Raw genomic sequence first — 23,815 nt, 5'->3', positions numbered from 1 at the left:
CCTGCTGAAGGACAGGAAGCAACAGTAAGAAGATCCCAGGTGCTACCAAGTGGATGATGCCCTCTGTGGGTGCGCAACTTTTGAGAGAGGAGCTCCGCCATGGGCAGTGCCCTCAGCTAGGAGCTGAGTGTGAACGTGGGGTGGGGGCAGAAGTCCTGGCTTGCCTGCCTGCAGCAGGCACCCCCTTTCCCTTGCAGCTCTTCCTGGCAGGGGTCACCTGGTTTAACACTTCTCTTGCATCTGTGCTGCTGATCCTTTAGGGGCTCTCCCTCGCCCCCCTTAACCCTGCGCCCTTCCTGATTGGCTGGCCAGCTCCGCCTGGCTCCCCCATTGGCTACCGGCCCCTCCGGCCGCGTGCATGTCCCGGCTCCGCGGCCTCCCATTGGCCGGGGGGACCCTCCCAGGAAGTTTAAAAAAAAAAAAAAAAAAAAAAAAGCAAAGGGGGAGGGGGCGGAAAAGTTTCTGGGCGGCTGGGAGCGAGCGGAGGGAAGGAGCCGATGGCGGGGCTGGCGCCGCGGGAGCGCTGAGGCCGGGCCCCTGCACGGGCTGGGCTCCCCCCGCACCCGGCACCATGACAGTGAGTCTCCGCTCCGGCCCGGCGCGCGGGGGAAGTTAGTCGGGAGCTGAACCCGGCCGGGGCGCTGGGGCCGAGCCGCCCTGGGGCCTCTCTCCTGGCGCGGGGGGGCTGCTCGGTGCATGTGTGAGCCGGTGCCGTGCAGCTGCGGGCCGCCGTCTGCCGCGCTGGGTGTGCGGCTCGCCCGAGCCGAGCGCTCTCCTGCTCGGGGGAGCCAGATCCGGGCTCTGGCTGTTCTGGGTCCTGGCTTACGCGTTTGGAAGGCGCCCATTGCTGCAGTCACTGGCCTCTGGGCTGCTGGTCCCCTTGCATGGACCCTCCCCCTAGGCTGGTCTCCCCACCACCACTTGCACTGCACAGGTCTTGTGGTTTGTTGCCTTTTATTATTTACAGGAAGTTAAGTCAAGCAGCAGCTGTTTGCTAGGGCCCCGGGGCGGGTTGGGCTCTTGGGGTGGCATGACTGCATCTGTGAGGGGCAGGTCAGCTTTGGGGTGGGGGATAGAGGAGGTATGTGCAGAGGGAGTTGTAGGCATGATGCTATCTCTGGGGCAGCAAGTGCCAGCAGGCGATGGCATGTCAGTGGTAGGACAGTAGAATGTGGAAGGGGCAGAGCTCTCAGACTGGTAACAGAGGAGGGTCTGCTCCGAGGCAAGTGCCTGAGGGCATTGGCTGTGCGCACACAGGGCAGGGAGGGGAGAAGGTGTGAGTGAGTGAACAGGGGAGTGAGGTTTTTTCTTTTTCTTTTTTTCTCCTCCACCCCAGCTTGAGAAGGGAGAGACAGCCTGGTCTCTGAGAGCGGGGAGTAGAGATTGTCAGTCTGGGTCGTGGGCTGCAGCCTGGTGGGGGACCCATGGTGTGCGAGAGAGTGGGCTGGTGGCCAGGCTGGATGGAGTCCTGCTGGAACTGGATGGGGAGGCACCAAGGGAGGCTGGGATGAGATGACCCTGGGCACCGTCATGAGCTATCAGCCTACGCTTCCTTACAGCATCACAACATCCTGCAGCTTTTCCTGTCCTTCCTGGTGACACCCCGTCCTTTTCCTCCTCCCCCACATGGGGTCAGGCAGAGGCGGGCTCATGGAATGGGAACTTTGCGCAGCCTGGGTGTAGGAGTGGAGCTCCCTGGTGAGATGTCGTGTTGTATCTCTCCCCCCTCCCCCCAAGTAATAGAGTGAATCTTCCCCCCCCATCACTAACCCCTCCCTCCTTCTCCTCACTTGTCTGTGTTTTCCCTGATTTGGGGAGAGCAGGTCCGTCTTGGGAAACAGCCAAGCAGTGCCTGTGACTGTGGTGGAATGGCTGTTATCTCTAGCAGAGCTGGGTTCCCGCCAATTAGATACCCAAGACTTAACAAATGCACTGCCTAAAGCTCCATTCCGCCCCCCCCCTCCCCACGCCCCCCGGTTCTGTCCAGATTTGCTGATCCAAGCACCCCCTGCTAATTCAACCCAGGCAGCTCTCCCCACCCACTTCATCTCAGTCCTCAGCTGCAGCACCTCTGCGTGTTGATCCCCACCTCGGATATTTCAGTCCTCGGCCGGGAGGGTAGATGTGTGAAACACACAAACAGAAACTAGGATACCAATCTTACATCGCTAATGACCTTGTTCAGGATTTGAACTTGGCCTTTATTTAGAAGCGAGAGGCCCTTGCACTGAACCCTGCTGTGCTGCTGCCTCCAGCACACACTGTAAAAGAGGATGTGGTTTAGGGGAAGAGGCAGTGGTTGGCTCTATCTGCTGAGGGTGGCACAGGAAGGGGACCAGCATTCCTAGGCCCTGGAGGGAAGGTTGCTGCACACAGCAGAATAATGGAGGTGACCGGCTGGGCTGTGCATCCTTGCTCCTGGAGGCAGTTCTCACAGGGATAGGCAAAGCACAACATCCACTTGTTTTCATAGCATGAATGAAATTGGGAGCTGTGTGAGCCCTTGATCCAGCGGAGGGAGTAACTCTGCTTTCACCAAACAGATCATGGGGCAGCTTTCCTGAGTCCTCTGTCACGTGAATACCATTATATAGGTCTGTCGCATCTTACGCGCATTTAACATGCGGGATTTCAACTTTACTCAGTCGGCAAAAACAAAAAAGAGAAAAACAACAATTTTAATACTATTCCTGTAGTGCGGGCGATTTCGCCCGCCATTGAACTCAATGGGGTTTTGGCTATACGCGGTTTTCGCTTTAGCGCTAACCGCGGAACGGGAACCCCAGCGTAAGATGAGACAGACCTGTATTAACAAGATGAGGGGGAAGGGTGTCTCCCTGGAACTGAAATGTTTCAAAAGTCACTGTGCATGGTAGAGAAAATGGAGCTGGTTCTGACCAGTGGCCCTGGGGAACATCTGGGAAAATGCAGGAGGTGGTGCTGGTCCCCAGAAGGTAGAACTGGAAAAGACCCATCAGATCACACAGTCTCTCTCCCTGCAGCCAGGGTAGGATTGTCCCCTGGGGGACAGTTCCATAGGGTTCTAGCCAGTCTGGTTTTAAAAGTTTAAAAGGGATGGGGCCTCCTCCATTCCCTCCCCCCCCCCCCGATAGGCTACTTCATAGCCTAATAGAATAGGCTACTTCATAGCCTAATAGACCTAACTGTATGGAAGTGTCTTCTGAATGTTCCCTTTTGCTTAATTCCTTATTTCTAGCTATACCCTCTGGTACCACCCTAATTCCTTTCCTTCTTTGGTGTTTACATTCTTCAAATATTTGCAGACTGTTATCATGTCCCCCACAGTCATCACTTAGCCAGGCTAAGCATATTCTGCTCTTATTGTAAACCAGTCACTCCAGCCCCTTGAGCACTTCTTCTCTAGAGCCCTTCCAACTTGTCAATCTCTTTCTAGAGGTGTGGTGTGCAGAAGTGAATGAAACGCTCTGGGTGGGGCCACACCAAAGCTAAGTAGTCCTTGCCCAAGGCCTCTGGACATGCAGCCTAAAGCAGCATTTAAGGATGGCTGTTTTTTCTGTTTTGCTGCCATATCCGATTGCAAAGTCTCTAGTTCGTTGTCTGCTGTCACTCCAAGGCCCCTCAACATCTCTGCTTTCTCCCTTCTCCCTCCTGCTGAATTTGTGTTTCAGAATATTTTTCCCCAGACACATTATCCCATGCTGTTCCAAATGGAATCTCCTTTTTAGTATGTTGCCCATTGGCTAGATTCCATGCTGTGCTTCCTGGGACAGAAGGTGCAGCTTGTGGGGGAGAGGGGGCAAAGGTGGCTTTAAGCCATCTCTTGCACCTCTTGAAATACCAGCCCCAGTGTAAGCTACAACAGCCCCAGGACTGTCCTAAAACTTATGGCAACTTCCCCACAGCTTCCTATAGGCTGCTCTGCAACCCCGAATAGCTATAAAGAAAGTGCCACAGTCAGGAAGACCCCTCCTAACCCGGGTGCACCCCCACACATGCGGCTGCAAGGGAAGCAATACGAGGCCACATATGCTGCCCTTACGTTGTTCCTGTGTTGGGGGAATTCTTCCTGAAGCCTCCTTTATGGTCCCTATACCGGACATGGGGGCTGGAGTAGGTGTCAGAATCTGGTCCAATGGTGCTAATATGTTGTTGAAGTCCTCTGGCATTGCTGTGTCCCTTCTGGGGTTTGCAGCTCCTCCCAATGTAATGTCCTCTGCTAATATCAGTTAACTTGATGATTAATGCTCTGGTAGTGTAAATCACAAATAAGATGAGACTTTGCACTGATCCTTGTGGCCACCTCACTAGACATCTGCCTTCTTGCTCAGTATACTGCTGTTTTATCCTTCCCCTTTTTTTAGGATCATACTTGGGGTTTTAATCTACCTGACCATGATATTTATCCAAGGCCATTGGAACTGGTTCATCGGTTAAGATTTTGTAAAGAGACTGAATCAAATGCATTACTAAAATCCAAGTTTGACACGTACTGTGTCCCTGTGTTCGTTTAGATTTTTTTTTTTTTTTTTTACGCATTACAAAAATTAGGCTTGACTGGCCAGTTGTTATTTCTAAGTCCGTGCTGCTTATTGGGATATCTATTACTCACCATGAAGTTCTGGGAAGCTGTAGTGTGGACATCTGGTGGAATAGAGAATGATGCCATACTGCATCTGGGGACAAGGAGTGGGATTGGCTAGCAACTGGGCTGGCTTTGCTCGGTGACCTTAGGGTACCTTGGTTTAGTATGTGGGAGTGTATTGTTTGCGATGCACATGTGTTTGGCAGCATGTTGGTTTTATGTTCCATTTCCCTCCCTGCCCCGCCCCCAGTTCACAGCTAGCTGTGGGGGCGCTGGATTGGAAGGGGGAGCAGCTGCTGCATAGATGCAACCACATAATGTGAAGAGTGTTGGGGGAAGCCTGGCGTGACTGTGGTGGTGGATAACATCAACAGGATAGTAAGATTAGGGGAAGGGTGCGTGTCTCCCTCCTTGTCCCCCACCCTCAGAGGCTGCTCTAGGCGAAGGCAAGCCAGCAGCTGCCTAGCAGGGCAGATTCCTGGCAACCTAGGGTATGACCTCTCCCACAATAACCTGCCCCGGTGCTGGCTAACTGTCCGGGTGGACCCCTCTGCACCTTAACAGTTTCTTAATGCCCTTTGATCTAGGGCCATTTCAGGGCCCTAGATCAAAGGGAATTAACGAACTGTGCTCCCTGTGTGCATTAACACTCACCCAGACGTCAGCATGAGCTATGTAGCTGGAGGGCCTGTCTAGGTGGGGGCAGCTGCTGCCTGGCGGGAGTCTGCCACCTGGTCGGGCCCCTAGTGGGCTTTCTCTGGATGAGCCTAAGGATGAGGGGCTGTCTGGGTGGGTTGCAACCAGGTAAGTGGCATGCCCTCCCATCTGCCCCATGCCCTAGTCTTCCTGCTCCTCTCTGCCTCCCGAGTCCTATGCCCACTCCTCTCCATCCCCCCCACTTCCCCCTGTGTCTTAGCCCATCTGCCATCTGGGGTCTTGCCCCCCTCTATCTCCCACATCATTTGCCCCCAACCAGAGATGGGGAGGGGTGGGGGGGAGAGGGCAAAAGGACCATTGTCTACCTGCACCTACCCCATCTCTCTCAAAAACCTGGCTGGGAGAGAGCATGCCATGGCCCGACTGACCGGCTCCAAGGTCCTGCTCTATAGCGTTCTGCCAGCTGAGCCCTCAACCTGCTGGCTGCTACAGGGATCAATGGGTCTGTCCCCTGAGGGTCTCTGGCTCACCACTAGGGAGGGTGAGGTCAGGAGTGAGGGGAGGCAGGGGCTTTGAGAGGGTGGGGGGAGCAATACATATACATTTGCACTCCTTTTGGTGCCTGTGCCCCTAACCCCCAGGATCTGTCTCCTTCCCCAGTCATCCTGCTCCACTCCCCCAAACCTAACTGTGCCTGGAGTCCTTTTCCCCCCATTCTGTTGGCTCCCTCTTCAAGCATCCTGCCCCTGTGTCTTGTCTTCCCACCCCACCTGTCCCATGAACTTCTCCCTGCTCCCTGTAGCCCCCCATCCCATTTGTCCACCATTGTGTCCTGGTCTCCCCCTGGTCCTAGCCCCCATCCCCACCCCAGGTCCTGACTCCAGTTCCCCTGTATTATCCCCTCCATTGTTCCACCCATCTATTGTGTGGGGCCCCCTCTCCAGCCTCATGTCAGGGATCCCTTTCTGGCCTGTTGCAGCTCCCCGTGTACCCTTGGGTGCCCTTATCTCACACCGAGGGGTTTGCTCAGGATGGGGGGGGTCTAGGGTCCATCTGGGTGGGGGGGGGGCAGATGCAGTCCTATGCTGTGAGTCCCAGCAAATAGCGCTCTTGGGGGGACAGATCCCTAATGTGGGCCTAGGCAGGGCTGCTGGCTCCTTGGGGTGGGGGATCTTGGGGGGAGGGGGGTTCTTCCTGGGAAGCCTGTTTATGGAGGAACAAGCTGCTGTATTTGCCACTCTGTCACAATGAAAGGGGAACTGACCTGAGGGGGATGTCAGAGTCACTCCTGTCTGCATGGGGCATCCCCTTTGAAATGTGGGTGCTGTTGAAAAGGAGTCGCTTAGGTCCCATGCACCTTTATACCAGATGATGACAGGGGGAGGTCACGTGCCTGCCCGCCCAAGCCAGAGCTGTCTGTAGCCAGGTTTAGCATCATAGTTTGATCCAGTCCATATGGACCAGATTTTCCCTTGTATCCTTATTTTCAAATGTTTCCTTTACAGGGGGGAGCTTCATCCCACAGATCCCCAAGTATAAGGGCTCTGCCCCTTACCTGCTGGGGGCTTCACCCACATTGTACAAACCTGGTGCCCATGTTAAGGAGTTGTTAATGTGCGCAGGGTGCATGCTGGTGGTAGGAGGGGAGCGGGCAGCATACTCACCTACTCCCTATGCTGGCATGTTGTCTTGAGCAGCCTCTGCCCACCATGCAGCCTTGGTGCTGGAGGTGAAGAGTGGAAGCCTGGGTCACCTGGCTTCAGTTTCCATGTGTCTCTGCTTCCGTGTGGCATAGTCTGTCTCTGCAATTGGACACTCCCAGCCCAGGGAGACAGCGATAGGGATAGGATGGGCCTGCAGCTGTAATCGCAGGTGGCCCGCCCCCCTGCCCCCTACCAATAGGCTGGTTGGGTTTGGGGCAGGCCGACACTTTGCTGCTGTCTGCTGTAACCTTGGGTGTAACCCAAGAGCTCAGCCCTGCGAGATGAAACAGGAGAAAGCTTCACCCAGTTGGGCCGCAAGAGATCTGGGCTTATGCGGCCAGCTGGCACCAGGTGGATGTTTCCTGAATTAATCGGAAGCTCTTGGAGTACTAAGTACCCACGCAGTGGTGGAGCTGCTCCCCCCACCAGCCCCTTCCTGGGTGGAGGATGTGGCAGTTAGGGACACTCAGCAGCCTACCCCAGGCTGGCAGACCTGGTACAGATGACTCTCAGGTACAACTCTAATATTTCCTCTTTGCCCTCTCGCCACTGCTGACTGACCAAGTTTAGTTGCTGGCACTTGAATGGGGCAGGGGGAGCGTGTGTGTGGTGGGGGGGAGGCGGTAAGAGATACTGGCCTTGAGAACACAGCTGCTGAGCCAAATTCATCCCTGATGTAGCTCTCCTGAAGTCCATGGTGTTCAAGGAGGGATGGGTTTGGCCCACCTGGCTTGGTAAAGCAAGGAAGAGTAGTTGCCCTGCATCAGCTGTTCCCAGTTCCAGCCCTGAAATGGGAGGAAGAACTGGTTGTGCTGCAGCAGCAGGGTGAGGTTTGGAGGGGGTGGCGGCACCTCCCCCATGACTGTCGGTGATCTGGAATAGTATCCACACATGGCTGCATGCGGTGGGGAGGCTGGGGGAGCAGTCAGGGGGTGTTCTGTGGCACAGAAACAAACTCCTGAATTTAAGAGAGAGAAGTTTGTTCCTGGATTCTAGTACTGGCTCTGACTTGCCCTGTGGCCTTGGGCAGGCCTTGGACAAGTCGTGTAACATTGCGTGTTTTCCCCGTCTGCTCTGAAGTGATATTTACCTCCTGCACAGCCAGGATGAGGGTTGATAATGTCGAGCTGTTCCTGTCTTAATTAAGTGATCGGTGTTGGTGTCAAAGCATGGCCCCAGGCTCTGGGGGAGTGCTGGATTTGGAATGGGTTTCACTAGTTTTGTGACCAAACTCCTTTCGAAATTGAGCCGATTCAGGGGTCGTGCAAACTTTTTTTATTCTCCCCCGCCTCCCCTCCCCCTCCCCCCCAAATCTCTGAATAAATGTCCGCAAAGCAACGTGTGGAAACTTCCCTGGTGCGTACCTACCTTTACTTCTTCAACCCCTCCTTCCCAGGCTTCTTCCTGTCCCTTTGTGAGGACCCATCCCTTCTGCTACTTGGTCCTAAATCCATGTGGGTTTGGAGGCCGGGATGCTGGACTGTCCTTGCTTGCTCACATTGTACCATGGGGCTCCATTTCCAGTCACTGCTAGACCTGGAGTTGTGGAATCCATGTCGTTCCTGACCACCAAACTCTGCCGAGTCTCAGTCCCAGTCCAGTTGTTAACCCCCTGCTCTGTCCGTCTCTCTCCAGCCGGATCTCCTCAATTTCAAGAAGGGATGGATGTCCATACTGGATGAGCCGGGAGAGGTAAGATGGATGGTGGGTGCATGACACCCAGAGGTCTCTCTCCTCCCCAATCCTGTGTACACAGAGGCTTGCCTTCTACATTGTGGCTGTGTCCCTTGCTTGGGAAGGTGGAGGTGAGCTGCTGATTTAGACTGTCCCCATTGCGGCTGAACTCTGCCAAGGAGGTTCCCTGGCTCAGGTGCCTAATTTGCTGTGTGCGGTCCAGTCGTCATCACACACTTCCATCAGACTCCTCTCACTGCCCCAGTCCCAGCCGATTGATAGAAAGAGGGTGGAGGGAGATATCTTCGGAGGAGGAAGGAGACAGTCGGACTTGGAAGCTGCCCTCTGGGCAAGAGGGTCAGTAAGCAGAATACCCTTCCCTGTTCCAACACGTTTCCTCGGTAATCTAGTCTGTTCATTTCCCCCTGTCTCTCCTGTTCCCTTCCCTTCCCCTCCCCTTCACTGTTCTGTCCGCAGTGGAAGAAACACTGGTTTGTGCTGACGGACTCGAGCCTGAGATATTACAGGGACTCCAACGCTGAGGAGGTAAGCATGGGGAGTGCACTTTGACCTCTGTTCTTTGCTTGGGGTGGGGTGGTGGTGGGATCCTGGAGCTGCCTTGTGTCCTTCCACCAGGAGCAAAGCACGCTCCCCTCCAGGAAGGGGACTGCAAAGGTGGCAGGGCTTATTATATAGCTTAGCTGCAACCACTCCAGTGCCTGGGTCTGAAAAGGCATCAAGAAAATGAATGACTAGAATGTGGGACCTCAGCTCCAGCAAGGATGGGACCGATGCTCTGAGTGGGCATAGACTGAATGTGAAGTGCAGAGAATCTCATGCTTCCAACTGGGATACAGGCGGCGTTGGGGAGATGGCATGAAGTTTGCTCGGGGACTCACTGGTGGTCTGGGGTTTGTTTTAGGCTGATGAGCTGGATGGTGAGATTGACCTGCGCTCCTGCACAGAAGTGACGGAATATGCCGTGCAACGCAACTATGGCTTCCAGATACACGTGAGTACCTGCAGCCATGCAAACTTGTGCTGGGCTCCTGTTGGGGCTTGCGAGCTAAGCAGAGTCAGGGCTGGTCAATTCTTGTATGGGAGACCTCCAAGGATACCCGGGTCCGCAGGAAGCGGCTAATGCTCACCCCTCTCTAACGAACGCCGTCCTCCAGGAGGATGCAAGGAGCTGCAGTGCTACTTTTCAGGTGAGCTGGCCAGCCAGGACCCTGAGTGCTCATGGGCCCTGATCCCGTGGCAATTCTGGCAAGAGCAGAGTGTTAATCCAAGAGACCTAGGCTAATTCCAACTTGGATGACTAGATTTTTGCCTCCTTCAGCTATCCCACTGAAACTGTATGGAGATTCTTATTCATTCCCTTTCTGTCCTGAAGAACTGCTGGGTATTGTTGGCGTGTGCTGTACACCTGCTACCAATAGTATCAGCTTGCCTCTATTGTGATGGATGTCACAGCACACCAGCTGCTTATTCCACTGATTGTAATCCTCTGTTACCTTGTATTCTCCCCCATCCCTGTATCTATCTGTTTGATCCCCCTGTTGTGTCTCATAATGTACTTAGTCCCTGCCCTGAAGATCTTACAATCTATCTTGTTCTCTGTACAGCACCAGGCACAATGGGGCTAGGGCCTCTAGGAGATGCTGCAATACTAGTCATTCATTTCTGTGCAGAGGAATTGAGCTGTGGCGGGAGGTGAGGGGGCTTGGTTCTGAAGTGATGTAGGATGCTTGGGATTAGAAGGCACTACATCGGTGAAGGAGGGGGATATATTGCAGGGTGGAGGTGGATGTAGCCATGCTGGGAGGTCCAGCTGACCTTCCCTGGTGATGAAATGACTACAAGGGAACTTAGCCTAACAGCTGACTCGGCCCAGTGTTCTGTAGGGATGGCCAGGAGCAGATAGAATGGGATCTCATGGGCGAGGAGGGGGAGGGAGTCTAGGCATAGGCTCACTGTTGTGCTGACAGGCGAACCCAAAGGTTTTTTCACCTTGCATGTAAAATCTGTCTTAGACAAGAGAGAGCAAACCCCAATAGCGAGAACAAACAAAACAAAAGGCAGTATTTCTTCACACAACGCACAGTCAACCTGTGCCAGAGGATGTTGTGAAGGCCAAGACTATAACAGGGTTCAAAAAAGAACTAGATAAGTTCATGGAGGATAGGTCCATCAATGGCTATTCCCCAGGATGGGCAGATTATGTCCCTAGCCTCTGTTTGCCAGAAGCTGGGAATGGGCAATAGGATGGATCACTCAATGATTACCTGTTCTGTTCATTCCCTCTGGGGCACCTGGCATTGGTCACAGTCGGTAGACAGGATACTGGGCTAGATGGACCTTGGGTCTGACCCAGTATGGCTGTTCTTACGTTGTACTCCACCCAGGGGACCCATCTCCCCAGCGCCCCAGGAGCGCAGATGGACACACACGACTTGAACAGAGACAGAGGAGTCGAGGGTTCTTTCATAGGGGAGGAGGATGTCTTGGAAGCTGACCTGTTAACTGGCACCTGTCTAGCAGTGCCCAAGTGATTGAATTAACCTCCGCTTATGCCTTTTGAGGGCCTGTCTCTTGTTGATGTGACAGGAGAACAGAGAGGGACTGTTAAGACCCTGCTGGTGGCTGTCCTCCGACTCTGCTCTATCGAAGGTGTGCCCTGCAGTCTGGAGAGCGAGTGGGGTGTTGCCTCAATCCCAGGCTGTAGCCTGCTATCCTGCGCTGTGGCAGCGGGGAGGGTATCACTGCACATTGTGGGCTGAGCTCCCTTTGGCGTCTCCCTTTCAGACGAAGGACGCCACCTTCACCCTGTCAGCAATGACCTCGGGGATCCGGCGAAACTGGATTGAGGCGCTGAGGAAGAACGTGCGCCCGGTCAGCGCACCGGATGTCACAAAGTACGTATGTCTGGGAATGTGTGTTGTCCCCCCCCCCCCCATCCCACCCATGGCTCGGATCACTTTGTGTCAGCACCTTGGCCACAAGCAGGCAATCCTTTCTGGGACGGGAGAAGTCTCCTCATCCTCCCCTCCCACCTTCGCATGGGAGAAGATGCTTTGCCAGTCATGCTTGCTTGCAGCAGTGATACTCGTGAGGGTATCACGGGGGTATCTAGTCTTACCGTGTCAGTGGGTGAGTGTGGGAGGAAGCTCTCTGGGGCTTTGTACTCAGGGTCCTGCTGGGTGACCCAAGGGCAGAGAACGTCTCCCAGGATCCTTTGAAGAGTCCAGGGGTGACAGCTGGCTGCTTTGCAGTGTCCCACCCTTTTCCTCCAATCATCTCACCACCAGTTGCCAGACCAAGTGCATGTCCGCACAAGAGAGTCTGAAAGAAACCGACAACACCAAGACTGGATTTGCCTTTCTCTTTGCATGCAGAAGGGGAGCAGGACAGAGTCCCACTAGGGCAAGGAGTGGCACTAGAGCGCACGGCTGGTGGGCTCTGTTCTAGAGATGAGAGCTCAAGCTCAGATCAAAATGTGTATCCCTGGAGCTGGGCCTGGTTCTCCCCACCCTACAGGAAGTCTGTTCCCATTGCAAAGCCACTGGGATGTTTGGTGTGACAGGCTGGCTGTGCTCTGGAGGTTCCTAGGACTGGAATAGCAAGGGGTGTGGTTGCAGGCTAGGCTTGTGTTGCATTGGCAGGAGTATGCGTGGGCTGTTTGCACAATGCCTGCCTGCGTGACTCCCAGCGGCCGCGTCTCTCTCTCATGCCTTCATGCTCTGATTTTCAGGCTATCTGATTGCAATAAGGAAAACTCCTTCCGCAGCTGCGTCCCCCAGAAAGGCTCCCTAAGGTCAGAGGAGCAGTGGCCGGGCTTGGGGTCAGAGGTTATTTCCAAGGGCAGTAACCGGAAGGTGGACGGGCCGCGCCACACCTTTGACTACGTGGAGCTGTCCCCCTTGAATCAGGGGTCCCCGCAGCGGACGAGAGGCAGTTTGAGGGGGATCTCTGACCGAGTCACCAAGCACGAGGACCTGGAACGGGACCTAGCCCTCCGCTCTGAGGAGAGGCGGAAGTGGTTTGAGGCTCCTGACACAGGGGTCCTGCAGGGCGACGGCCCAGCAGGGGCCCTCTGCTGGAAAGCATGTGAGCAGGAGCTGCTGGGGCCCGCCCTGTCAGAGGACCAGCGCAGTCGGCTGAGTGAAGAGATTGAGAAGAAATGGCTGGAGCTGGAACGGCTGCCTCTGAAGGAGTCTAAGCGCCTTCCTCTGACTGCGCTGCTGAACCAGAGCAAGGGGGGCCATGGAGACACGAGGGAGGCGCTGGAGAAAGAGGTAGGAGCCATCTGTCTTTGGGGCCCCATTTCCTCCTTCCCAGGTTGGGAGAGGGACTCCCCTTTGGCCTAACCTCCTGCTGAGCCCCTAGGAATAAGTGCTGGGGACACAGGAAGCCCTTGTTACACCGTCTACTCCCACTGCCGGCCTTCCATGGGCACGGAAAGCAGCACCATTTGCCACCTCTGGGTCAGGAGAACTCTCACTTGCATAGCAGGTTCATTGACCCGTGCTTTGAGAAGCAGCTTGTCCGTATATCAGAGATCCCAGGCCAAATTCAGCCTTAATACAAACTGGTGAAATGCCATTGACTTAACTGGAGTTGAGCCTATTTTCACTGGGGACACCCAAACCTCTTGTCCTGCCCTTCATAACTGGGGTTTAACCTGACGAACTTAGCCCTGGCAGCAGTGAGCGTGTCACTAGTTCCGTGGGGATGGGGATAGCCATGAACCCCTTACGCCAGACACTGCCAGCCTTTCTGCCTTCAGAGGAGAGCATGACTTACACCTAGTATATCTTGAGGTGGGGAGGGGTCTCTTCCTCACCTCTTTCCACTGCTCATGTGCTGGGGCCTTTTTCACTGGGTTTGTCCCATTGGGTGACCACCCCTTTCCCTGGATAAAGGACACTGGCTGTGGCGCCCAGTGTCTCCTTTGATCGTCCCTCACTCCCAAACCCCTGGCTGAGGTTCGTCTGGCAGAGATGGAGCTTGCTCATTCCAAATCGGAGCTGTTCCTCATGGCTGAGTCAATGTTGTTCTGGTTTCCTGGCGCAGGTCCAGTCCCTGAGGGCACAGCTGGAGTCCTGGCGTGCCCGGGGAGAGAGCCTTCGTGACACAGGAAAATCCCATGGAGATGGCCACATGCCCCAGGGATTCATCTCCCAGGTGAGGGTCAGTTGGCAGTGGGCCAGAAATCCCACTTTGCCTTTGAGTCCGCTCCAATCCCGACAAGGGTCGGAGGGAAGGTGGGAGATTCACACCTACTCTGGCTGCGCTGCCAGAGTATGCATTTCATTGATTAGCATTGCCGTGGCAATCCAAAGTGAGCCCAGCTGCAATCAGTGTTAACTATATAGTGGCTGATGGGCACTGCCAGTCCTTAAAGGGGCAGGTGCCCAAGTATGCATGCAAAGGATGGGGTGGGATCTGATGGAGCTGTCCCTTACCATTGAAGCAGGGTTCTGTTGCTTGGAGGGTTGGGACTTGCCCACCAGAACGCCCATTAACGCTGGGGAGATGGGCTTGGCTCTGTCATCCACCTGCCTCCTCGGTCCTGAGCCTCTTTGCTGGGAGAAGGGAAGTTAATGTGTATTAGGATTTCCATAGGAGGAAACAAGCTGATGATGGCACATTACAGATAAGTTCATGGAGGATAGGTCCATCAATGGCCATTAGTCAGGATGGGCAGGGACGGTGTCCCTAGCCTCTGTTTGCCAGAAGCTGGGAATGGGCAGCAGGGGATGGATCACTTGATGATAACCTGTCTGTTCATTCCTTTTGGGGCACCTGTCATTGACCACTGTCAGAAGACAGGATACCGGGCAAGATGGACCTTTGGTCTGACCCAGGATGGCTGTTCTTGTGTGTAGTTTGGGGCATGGTTACACCATGAAAGCCATGGAGAACACAGGTTTAGGACTCTGTCAAATCTAGCTTGGTCCCATTTTAAGTTAGGAGACTGCCCTGCATTTCACCTGGGCCAGGAGGCACCATGTTGTAGCAGGGTCCTGCTTCACAGTAGTGTAGACAGATCTTCAGTCTCTCTTTAAATAGAGGGTGGTTTGGTTCAAACACATGAATGTCTCTCCATTCTGAGCTGTAACTGTCTTTGGTTTTATTTGGACACGAACCAAATGTCAGGTTATAGCCAAGACTAAAACCCGGTGGGCCACTCATCAGCCACGTGCCACCAGGAGCCCATCAGCAGGCTCTTGGAATCGAGGTCAGCCAGCTCAGGAACAGGGATTGTTTATGTAAAGCAGTCAAGTCTTATGCAACACACTTCCCGACATGAGTTAACGGGTCCTTGGAGATAATCCTGGTGGTGCAACCAATTGAGTTGCCTCAAATCACAAAAAAATCATGACACACTGAGTTGATTGCACTCCACCTTTGGGCTCTGCTCATAGCCACAGAGATCAAGTCAGTGGAAGAAAAGGCAATAATGGCCTAATCCTGCAAGGCGCTGAACCTCTTATTGATGTCAGTGGGCATTAAGGGGCATAGAATCATAGGACTGCAAGGGACCTCAAGAGGTCTAGTCCAGTCCCCCGCACTCCTATCAGAACTAAGTATTATCTAGCCCAGGGGTCAGCAACCTTTCAGAAGTGGTGTGCCAAGTCTTCATTTATTCACTCTAATTTAAGGTTTCATGTGCCACTAATACATTAACGTTTTTAGAAGGTCTCTTTCTATAAGTCTGTAATATATAATTAAACTATTGTTGTATGTAAAGTCAATAGTTTAAGAAGCTTCATTTTAAATTAAGTTAAAATGCAGAGCCCCCAGACCGCTGGCCAGGACCCGGGCAGTGTGAGTGCCACTGAAAATCCGCTCGCGTGCTGCCTTCGGCACACGTGCCATAGGTTGCCTACCCCTGATCTAGCCCATCCCTGACAGGTGTTTGTCTAACCTGCTCTTAATCTCCCAAGATGGAGATTCCACAACCTCCCTAGGCAATTTATTCCAGTGCTTAACTACCCCGACAATTAGGAAGTTTTTCCTGGTGTCCAACCTAAACTGCCCTTGCTGCAACTTAAGGATAGGACAAGCAGCAATGGGCTTAGAGGTTAACGAGAACAATTTTTCTTCCTCCTCCTTGTAACAACCCTTTATGTACTTGAAAACTGTTATCCTGTCCCCTCTGTCTTCTCTTTTCCAGACTAAACAAACCCATTTTTTTTCAATCTTCCCTCATGTTTTCTAGACCTTTAATCCTTTTTGTTGCTCTTCTCTGGACTCTCTCCAATTTGTCCAAATCTCTCCTGAAATGTGGTGCCCAGAACTGAACACGATACTCCAGCTGAGGCCTAATCAGTGCAGAGTGGAAGAATTACTTCTCGTGTCTTGCTTATGACACTAATACTTCCGAGAATGTTTGCTTTTTTTTTTTTTTTTTTTTTTTTTGCAACAGCATTACACTCTTGACTCATATTTTCCTTGTGTTCCACTATGACCCCCAGATCCATTTCCGCAGTACTCCTTCCTAGGCAGTCCTTTCCCATTTTCTGTGTGGGGAACTGACTGTTCCTTCCTAAGTGGAGTACTTTGCATTTGTCCTTCTTGAATTTCATCCTATTTGCTTCAGACCATTTTGGAATTTAATCCTATCCTCCAAAACACTTGCAACCCCTCCTAGTTTGGTATCACCCGCAATCTTTATAAGTTTACTGTCCCTGCCATTATCTAATTCATTAATGAAGATATTGAACAGAACTGGAGCCAGAACTCATGGAGTGCTGCTCAGAATCTGACCCTAATTTTACCATGCTAATGTAATGCCAGTTACTCATGTAAAGTAAAAGGGGAAATCCCATTGAAGTGACCCAGTCACGTACCTTCTCTATTAGCAGCCAAAAAGACAAGATCTCCATGTTGCTGGATTATTGCAACTGATCTGTTATACCTGCCACAGTGTGGGGCAACTAATACAGCAGGTTAGAAGCAGCCCTGTGAGCTTGATAAATATTACAAGCCACCGTTCACATGGTAAAAATAGCATCTAATCAACTTCCTTCATCAGTCCTTGATATGAGATTTTGTAACTTCGAAGTCCAAACTGCCCCTCCCCTAAAGGATGGCTTTCTGTCTCCCTCCCATTAACCTGTCAATGTTTGATAGCCAATTTCTGGGCAAATCACAGGGCACCCATGTTTTGCCCCACTGAGGATCATGTTGCATTAACTCAAAGTGGATCAAAGAGCAGCTGCCCTTGCTCTAGTACCAGCTGCAGACTACAGGTCCCAGGGTGCAGCACTCTATCTTAGTGTGAGCAGCATTTCCCAAAGTGTGGGGTGTGCTCCTTTGGGTTTAGGGAGTGGAGGGGGCGGCAGGCGAAGGACTATGGAGGAGAAGCCGGCTGGCCTCTTGACTATCAGCTGAGACTCTGAAGGACTCTTCTAAATTATCAGGGGGTAGCCGTGTTGCATCCGAAGAAGTGAGGTTTTTACCCACAAAAGCTTATGCACAAATAAATCTGTTAGTCTTTAAGGTGCCACCAGACTCCTTGTTGTTCTTCTAAATTAGATTCTCTAGTTATGGTTTAAAAGGAGACCTTAAAAAATGACCATGCTTCACTGGTGCAGTGACTCTGCTTGAATTTGTAGAGAGCCTGGAACAGTAGCTCAGAGGCATGAACTTAATTTCAGTGAGTGCCAGCGCCAGTGAGGGTATTTTAAAGTCTGTGGTGTTAAGTCCCCCTGCACATCAGACTTGTAAAAGACAGAAGATCATATTATGAATGTCTGCTAATCTGCTTAGAGAATCCACCCTCTTTGGAGAGGGCCTGTAACAGCACATGGCTGCATTGAAGGGAGGTTGCGATTGGTTTCATTTTCCTTAAGAGGCAGCTCAGCTTTCAATACTTAGGGGAATGTTTCTTTATCCCTGTCATAAAGCCAGGCACTTTGCTGCATCAGGCAGTGTGGCTTAGTGCATAGAGCACTGGACTGAAACTCGGGAGACCTAGGCTCTATTCCCTTCTCTGCCACTGATGTGCTGGGTGACCTTGGGCAAGTCACTTCCCAGTAGGCGCCTCAGTTTCCCCATATGAGATATGGGGGATGATACTTTAGTCAAGCACTTTGAGATCTAAGGATGGAACGCCTTATTTAACATCTTTATCTTCTTAATAAGTCACTTTCCTCCCTCTTGAGGGTATTCACCTCCCCTCTCTGATTCAATGTTGGTGGTGGGCCTGGGTGTCCTGTAGTGCACAGCAAATGCCAGTCCAGTCGTACGGGATCTTACAGCATCTCTCTGTGTCTCGGTCCCGCTCCCCTTCACCTGTTTTTCTTTCTCCCCTCTTCTGCGTGACAGGAGGCATGTGAGCGCAGCTTGGCAGAGATGGAATCTCTTCACCAGCAGGTCATGACCGAGCTCCAGCGGCACCATCAGCGGGAGCTGGAGCGGCTCCGGCAGGAGAAGGAGCGGCTCCTGGCTGAGGAAGCTGCGGCCACAGCTGCAGGTAGGAGCAAGAACCCAAGCACCTAGAGGTTGGGGAGATGGCTGCCTGCTGCCCCTTGTCCCCTTTCTCCTCTTTCAAACTTTCCTGGGAGTCCACTCGCCACCTCCCCTGGAATCCCCCAGTGCTCCCTTCCCTGGAATATCTCTTGGGTCTCTCTAAGCTAAGGTGCGTCCCAGAACGATGAGCCTCCAAGGTGCTCAGCACCCTCGGCTCCTGCTGGCCTCAGTGGGTGGCAGCCTCTCTGGGCTAGGCCATGTCTGTAAAGCACAAGGTTGGGCAGTGGTGCTGCAGGGAAGCAGTGTGGTCCAGGCGCTAAGACATTGCTCTGAGAGTCAGGAGACTTGGGTTCTAATCCCAGCTCTGCCGGTGACCTTGGGCAAGTCACTTCCCCTCCCAGGTTTTGGTCCTCCCCTGACCTTTATAACCTCTTTGAGGGAGGGGCTCTCTCTGTGTATGTACAGCACCTAGCACAATGGGGCCCTGATCTTGGCTGGGGTCTCTGCATCACTGTAGCAGTCGTTCCCCTTTAGGCTGTGCAGTGGGAGGGTTGCTGACTGAGATCCAAATCTGAGCTAACAAGATTTCTTTGAAAAGACGGGTGGGTCGAACACACTGCAACTATCTGCCCTCGTCTGTCGTGTTCTCTGCGGCCTCCTTGGCCCTGAAACTCCAAGGAGCCTGTGCTGTGTATATAGCCCCATGCTGCTAGCTATCCCTGTATGGATAAGGTCATAGGCAGCTGCCCTCCCTTTATGGGCTCAGAAGTAAGACTGGAAAAACCCCTCCCCATACCTCCTCCTTGGATAAGGGAGGTGGTGAGCAAGCAACTCCGCTGGCTGAGGCTGGCAAGATTGTGTCTGTCTCCTTTCCCCTCCGCCCTGTTGTTGGCCAAATAGATGCCCACGTGGCTGAGTGCACCATGCACACTGGAATTCTCTCCCTGTGCCCTTCATCCCTGTCTCCTGGGTCTGAGATGGGATTCCATTTTTAACAAGCAAGACCTGACCCGGAAGCCCCTTTCTTCCCCACCACCTGTGTGTACATTGGGAATTGGCCTTACCACAGCTAAGAGAGGGGAGTCTCTGCATGGACGCTGCAGCAGGAAGCTTCAGACTGTAGCACCGCCCATGAGCAGTGCTTGGGGCTGCCTGTTGTGGCTTGGCACGGTAGGGGTTAGCCACCGGGAAGATGCCCAGAACAGAGTGGAGGAAGAGGGAAAATTCTGAGCCGTTCCTGGAGCTGGGGTTTCTGGTAGTAGATGGGAGGGGGGAGTCCTCAGGAACTCCCTTGTTCAGTTCCCACCGCCCCCCTCTGCCAAGCTGGAGAGCGGCTGGGTCTCTCGGGACACTTAACTCCACGTCTCCTTTTCTCCTCCTCCCTAGCAATCGAAGCGCTGAAGAAGGTGCACAAGGAGGAGCTGACTAGGGAGCTGGGCAGGACACGCAGTTTCCAGCAGAGTGGGTCAGGCTCAGAGGCCCTCCGGAGACAGCACCAGTAAGGAGTCTCTGCACAGTCCCTTCTGCCCTGTTCCCTCCATGTGGCTGCTGCCCAGGCCAGGTTCCATGCTTGCTAGGTCACTTTTAGGTAGCTCTCGCCCAGTGGGGCAAGTTGGAGGGGTGCCATTCCCTTCAACATTGGGCTGAAGGATGGATTTTTATATTCCATTCCTCTCTGCCTTCCAGAGAGCCAGGATTAGCTTCTAGCCTGCCTCCTAGTGCTGCTTCCAGGGAAGGGTGGGGGGGATGCAATGGCCTGAGATGCTAACCATGCAGGTGAGAGCAGGATATCCCCTCTCCACTAGACCTGAACAGGCTATTGTGCTCCCTGCTTTCTCCTATTATATTCTTTGCTTCTTTCCTCTCCCACCTTCAGTGGGTTCCCCTTCTCTGATTACCAGCTGCTCAGGGGAGGAGACCCTTCTGAGTAACAGCGGTGGCCGTGGGTGACGGCCATGTGAGCGTGGGCAGGGGCAGCAAGTGGTGTCCATAGCCGGGGTAGAGAGTGGTGTGGGTGCGAGAGTGGGCCCTGGGAAGGGGCTGGGGGCATCCCGTTTCTCTGAAGTAATATTCTGAGTGGCTGTGGCAGGTTGGACGTGGACTCTCTGAAGCGGGAGCTGCAGGTTCTCTCCGAGCAATACTCCCAGAAGTGCCTGGAAATCGGTGACCTCACAGAGAAAGCAGAAGAGCGGGAGCAGATGCTGCAGCGCTGCCAACAGGAGGGGAAGGAGCTGCTCCGGCAGAACCAGGCAAGAGACCCGCTTGCCCAGAGGGCTGAGCCTTCTGCACAGCAGGCTGGAAGATCCCAGGGGGCACGTTCCCTCTGGAGCCAGAAATCCCTTAACAAATGAGCTGTGCTGTCCAAAGCGAAGTAGGAGACGGGGGTCCTTTAAGCTGGGGTTGGGGGAGGGGGAGAGCATCTGAGGAGGGAGCAGTATGGGCCTGGCTGGCTCTCATCTGCCTGCGGGCTCTGGTTTGTGGGTGCATGTGCACTCCCCTGATGACTCCACTCTGGTCTGCAGGAGCTGCAGACATGCCTGTCGGAAGAGATCCAGAGGTTACGGACCTTCATCACCTCGCAGGGAACAGGGGATGGGGCCTTGCACAACGGCGAGAGGAGCTCCTGTGAGCTCGAGGTAAAGAGGCCTGCTGGTGCGGAGTGCTGCTGAGCCGCTTCTGCAGCAGGCATGGCACAAGCTGCAGTGCAGGAAGTTGCTACGCAAACTTCCCCCGCTCAGCTGTGCCACTGCGTCTAGCTCTAGAGCTGCAGCACTTCCTGGCCTCGTGCTCCTGGCTCTTCCTTCCCCACCCCCTCCAACATCCCCTTCTGCCCTGCACTGAGGCCATAATCTCTCAGCTTGGTCCCTGGAGTCTCTTCTCCTCCTCCTCTTCTTCACAGGTGCTGCTTCGAGTGAAGGAGAATGAACTCCGGTACCTGAAGAAAGAAGTTCAGTGTCTTAAGGATGAGCTCCAGATGATGCAAAAGGTACCATTTCCTGGGAGCTGTTCTCTCCTTCCCGGGGGCTCTTTTTATTGAGGGGAGGGATGTAAAGACTCGCTTAAGTTGGAGGCAGGAAAATGATGTGGGGAAAGCAAGGACCTTGGAAATCCTAGAGCGCATGAATGCTGAGCAGGAGTGGTTTGGGTCTCCTATTTTTATTGGATTCACATTGGTTTCCTGCCACTGTTGGTCATTAACCCCCAGAGCAAGGGGGGCGTGCATGCACCCAGTATTGGGAGCCCTTCTAGGTGGGGGAAAAAACAGTGAAATCCAGCTAGAACTTCAATTTGTCTGCCTTCCTTCCCCCTACTTGACTGTCAGCCCACCCATGTCCAGGCCTCTCACCGGTATTCTCCCCATCACCCTCACCACAGTGTTGACATTAGAGAAGGGCGACCTCTACTGAGGGTCCTAATGCTCCTTCCCCTGGCCAGGGTGGGCTTGCTACATGAAGTATATTTGCCATTACTGTGTCGGCTTCTGTTCTAAATGGCCCAAACGAGGTGGCTTCCACCACTTCCTGCCTTAGGAGACTTTCAGAACTGACTGGATCTTGCCATTAGGGGAACCTTCCTGAGATCCAGCAAATTTCCTGTTGCTCCTAGTCACACACCCCTGCACAGGCCCCTCTTCCTGGTGGCTATAGACAACTGTCTACTCCTCTAGCCCCCAACTCTTAATCCACCTGTTGCTGAATAGCTTCCAGAAACCAGCCCTACTAGTCCGCAATGACTTGTTGCTCTATAGCCGCCCGGCCTCTTGTCCCCCTCCACCTGTCTCCGAACAGCCAGTCTGAATTGATCTCTGTGGATGCCATGCCTGTCCCATCTTGTGGGGGTCTCTACTGGGCTCCCACTGCTTGCCTGGCTGAAGCTCAAATTGACACCTAGGTCTTGTTCTCCCTGGCTTTCCTCCTGGTGGGGGCGGCCCTCCCCTGGGATGAATACCAGGAGCTGGGTGGTGACTCCTCACCTTCCGCTGCAGGATAAGAGATTTGCCTCAGGGAAGTACCAGGACGTCTATGTGGAGCTGAACAACATCAAGCTGCGCTCGGAGCGGGAGATCGAGCAGCTGAAGGAGCACCTACGCCTGGCCATGGCAGCGCTGCAGGAGAAGGAGACACTGCGGAACAGCATCAGCGAGTAGAGGTGAGCGGCCAAGGGCCACGAGCTGCACTGTGGGGTTGGCACGAGCCCGCCCGCAGCAGGGATGAGTGCAGCTCACGGGGCCAGACCACAGAGGGAGGAGGGAGTTGCAGTTCCTCCAGTACCAGGGGGCGCTCTAGGGCGAGGAAGGACTGTCCTTGTAGTGGGACCCCAGGCATAGCTGTGTTGCTCGAGCCCTTTAAGTTTAGGCCAAAGTTGTTCCCACTCAGCCAAACACTCGCCCTGCACTGAGATGCTCTGGGCCTCTCCTGACAAGGGCACTGTAAAGAGTGGGGCGGGAGGAGGGGGAGTACATGGGGGAGGTGGGGGGGAGGCGCTGTTCTGCTTGCTGTGTCATGTCCGCTCAGCTGTGAGTCAGGAGCGAATGCTATTGCTTGTTTGATGCTTACTAGATCCAATCCAGTGGAAATTTTTTCCCTTTTTGTGGTTTCTCTTCCTGCTCATGCCTCCCTGGCAGAGGCTGGTACCTCTCAGCACTGGGGAGCCCTGCTCACACTTATTGGTGGGTGATGTGGGGCATGAGAACAACTTGGGGAGGAGAGGGAGTGGTAACACCTAAGTGGTTGTCACCCTTCCTGTGGTCGGGGAGTGTTGCCTGCACAGAGAGGGACCAAATGCACATGTGGGAGGAGTCCCTGACTTATCCGTGCCTAACAAGGGGATCTGAATTGACCTGGGCCCACACGCCTGCAGTACAAGCAGCGTCACTAGCTGGCATCTTGGGGTACAAATGACCTTCTCCTGGATTTGGGGAAGCCCCAGAGTTCTGGGGCTCAGCAACTCTGAAGTCTTTTAAACCATTTGCCGTGACTCTTATTTCCTCCTTAGGTTTGTTTTGCTTGATTCCTCACTTGTGGGGAGGTGGTGGCTGCATCCCATCCATTGACACCCCTCGAGGAAACCAGCTCCCATGTCTTTCACCAATCCCCATCCCATGCGCCTGCGTATCTGAGCACATCGTTTGGACTGACTCCTACGTGCACCTTCTTCAGGATTTTATATGTGAAAAAATATATTTTATAGATACTTCACTTTTTTTTGTTTTGTGGGTGGGGAATATTTTAAATCTACAATATCTTTTAACCAGCAGCTGAAGACCGAAGAAACACAGCTGTTGCCCCTGCCTCGAGTGCTCCTTGTGGGGTGCGTCTATGGGGTCGTGAGTGGCCTTCTCCCCACTCCTCCAGCCTGCTTGGATGTGCTGGAAGGACAATGCACCGAGACAGACGGTGGCTAGCCATACGAGAGAACCAATGTCCTGCACACATTCCCCTGGATCCCTGAAAGCGGAGATGTTGGACAGAGCGTGCTCAAGTTGTTGGGGACTGTGCTCTCGCTCTGTGGACTGTATTGAAGGGAGGTTTCGGTACCCGTGGGCCATGTCTCTGTCCCAGGGCAAGGCCAATCCCCTGGAGGTTTTGGAAGAGCCTGCCTCTTGCTAACACACTCCTGAGGAGGAGCCGGGGGACTCTGCACGCGCCACTGCTGCATCCGCCGGAGCCAAACAATGAAGGCGGCGGCTGCCCTTCCGCACAGTTAATAGTTTAACTTAATAAAATCTTCAGCTATC

At 53.6% G+C, this 23,815-nt stretch overlaps 1 protein-coding gene across 5 annotated transcripts; it reads left to right on the top strand.

The window, feature by feature from the left end:
* The first annotated feature begins 435 nt into the window (after positions 1 to 435).
* On the top strand, positions 436 to 23,815 carry TRIOBP (TRIO and F-actin binding protein). 5 transcript variants are annotated; one of them, XM_065581266.1, is made up of 14 exons: positions 436 to 577; positions 8,560 to 8,616; positions 9,076 to 9,144; positions 9,521 to 9,610; positions 11,404 to 11,513; positions 12,350 to 12,893; positions 13,672 to 13,782; positions 17,935 to 18,082; positions 19,465 to 19,576; positions 20,168 to 20,327; positions 20,601 to 20,714; positions 20,978 to 21,064; positions 22,064 to 22,227; positions 23,336 to 23,815. In XM_065581266.1, the coding sequence occupies exons 1-13, from the start codon at positions 572 to 574 to the stop codon at positions 22,223 to 22,225; spliced, it is 1,770 nt and encodes a 589-aa protein (XP_065437338.1). In that variant the 5' UTR covers positions 436 to 571; the 3' UTR covers positions 22,226 to 22,227; positions 23,336 to 23,815. The 5 variants fall into 5 exon arrangements, with proteins under 5 accessions (XP_065437338.1, XP_008177544.1, XP_042699494.1 ...); XM_008179322.4 differs by having other exon boundaries at positions 23,074 to 23,815; XM_042843560.2 differs by lacking the exon at positions 436 to 577 and adding an exon at positions 783 to 1,698 and having other exon boundaries at positions 23,074 to 23,815.

The sequence above is a fragment of the Chrysemys picta genome, chromosome 1 (assembly GCF_011386835.1).
Source record: "Chrysemys picta bellii isolate R12L10 chromosome 1, ASM1138683v2, whole genome shotgun sequence".
In the NCBI taxonomy this organism is placed as follows: domain Eukaryota; kingdom Metazoa; phylum Chordata; order Testudines; family Emydidae; genus Chrysemys; species Chrysemys picta.
This window is presented reverse-complemented; position numbering and strand designations above follow the sequence as displayed.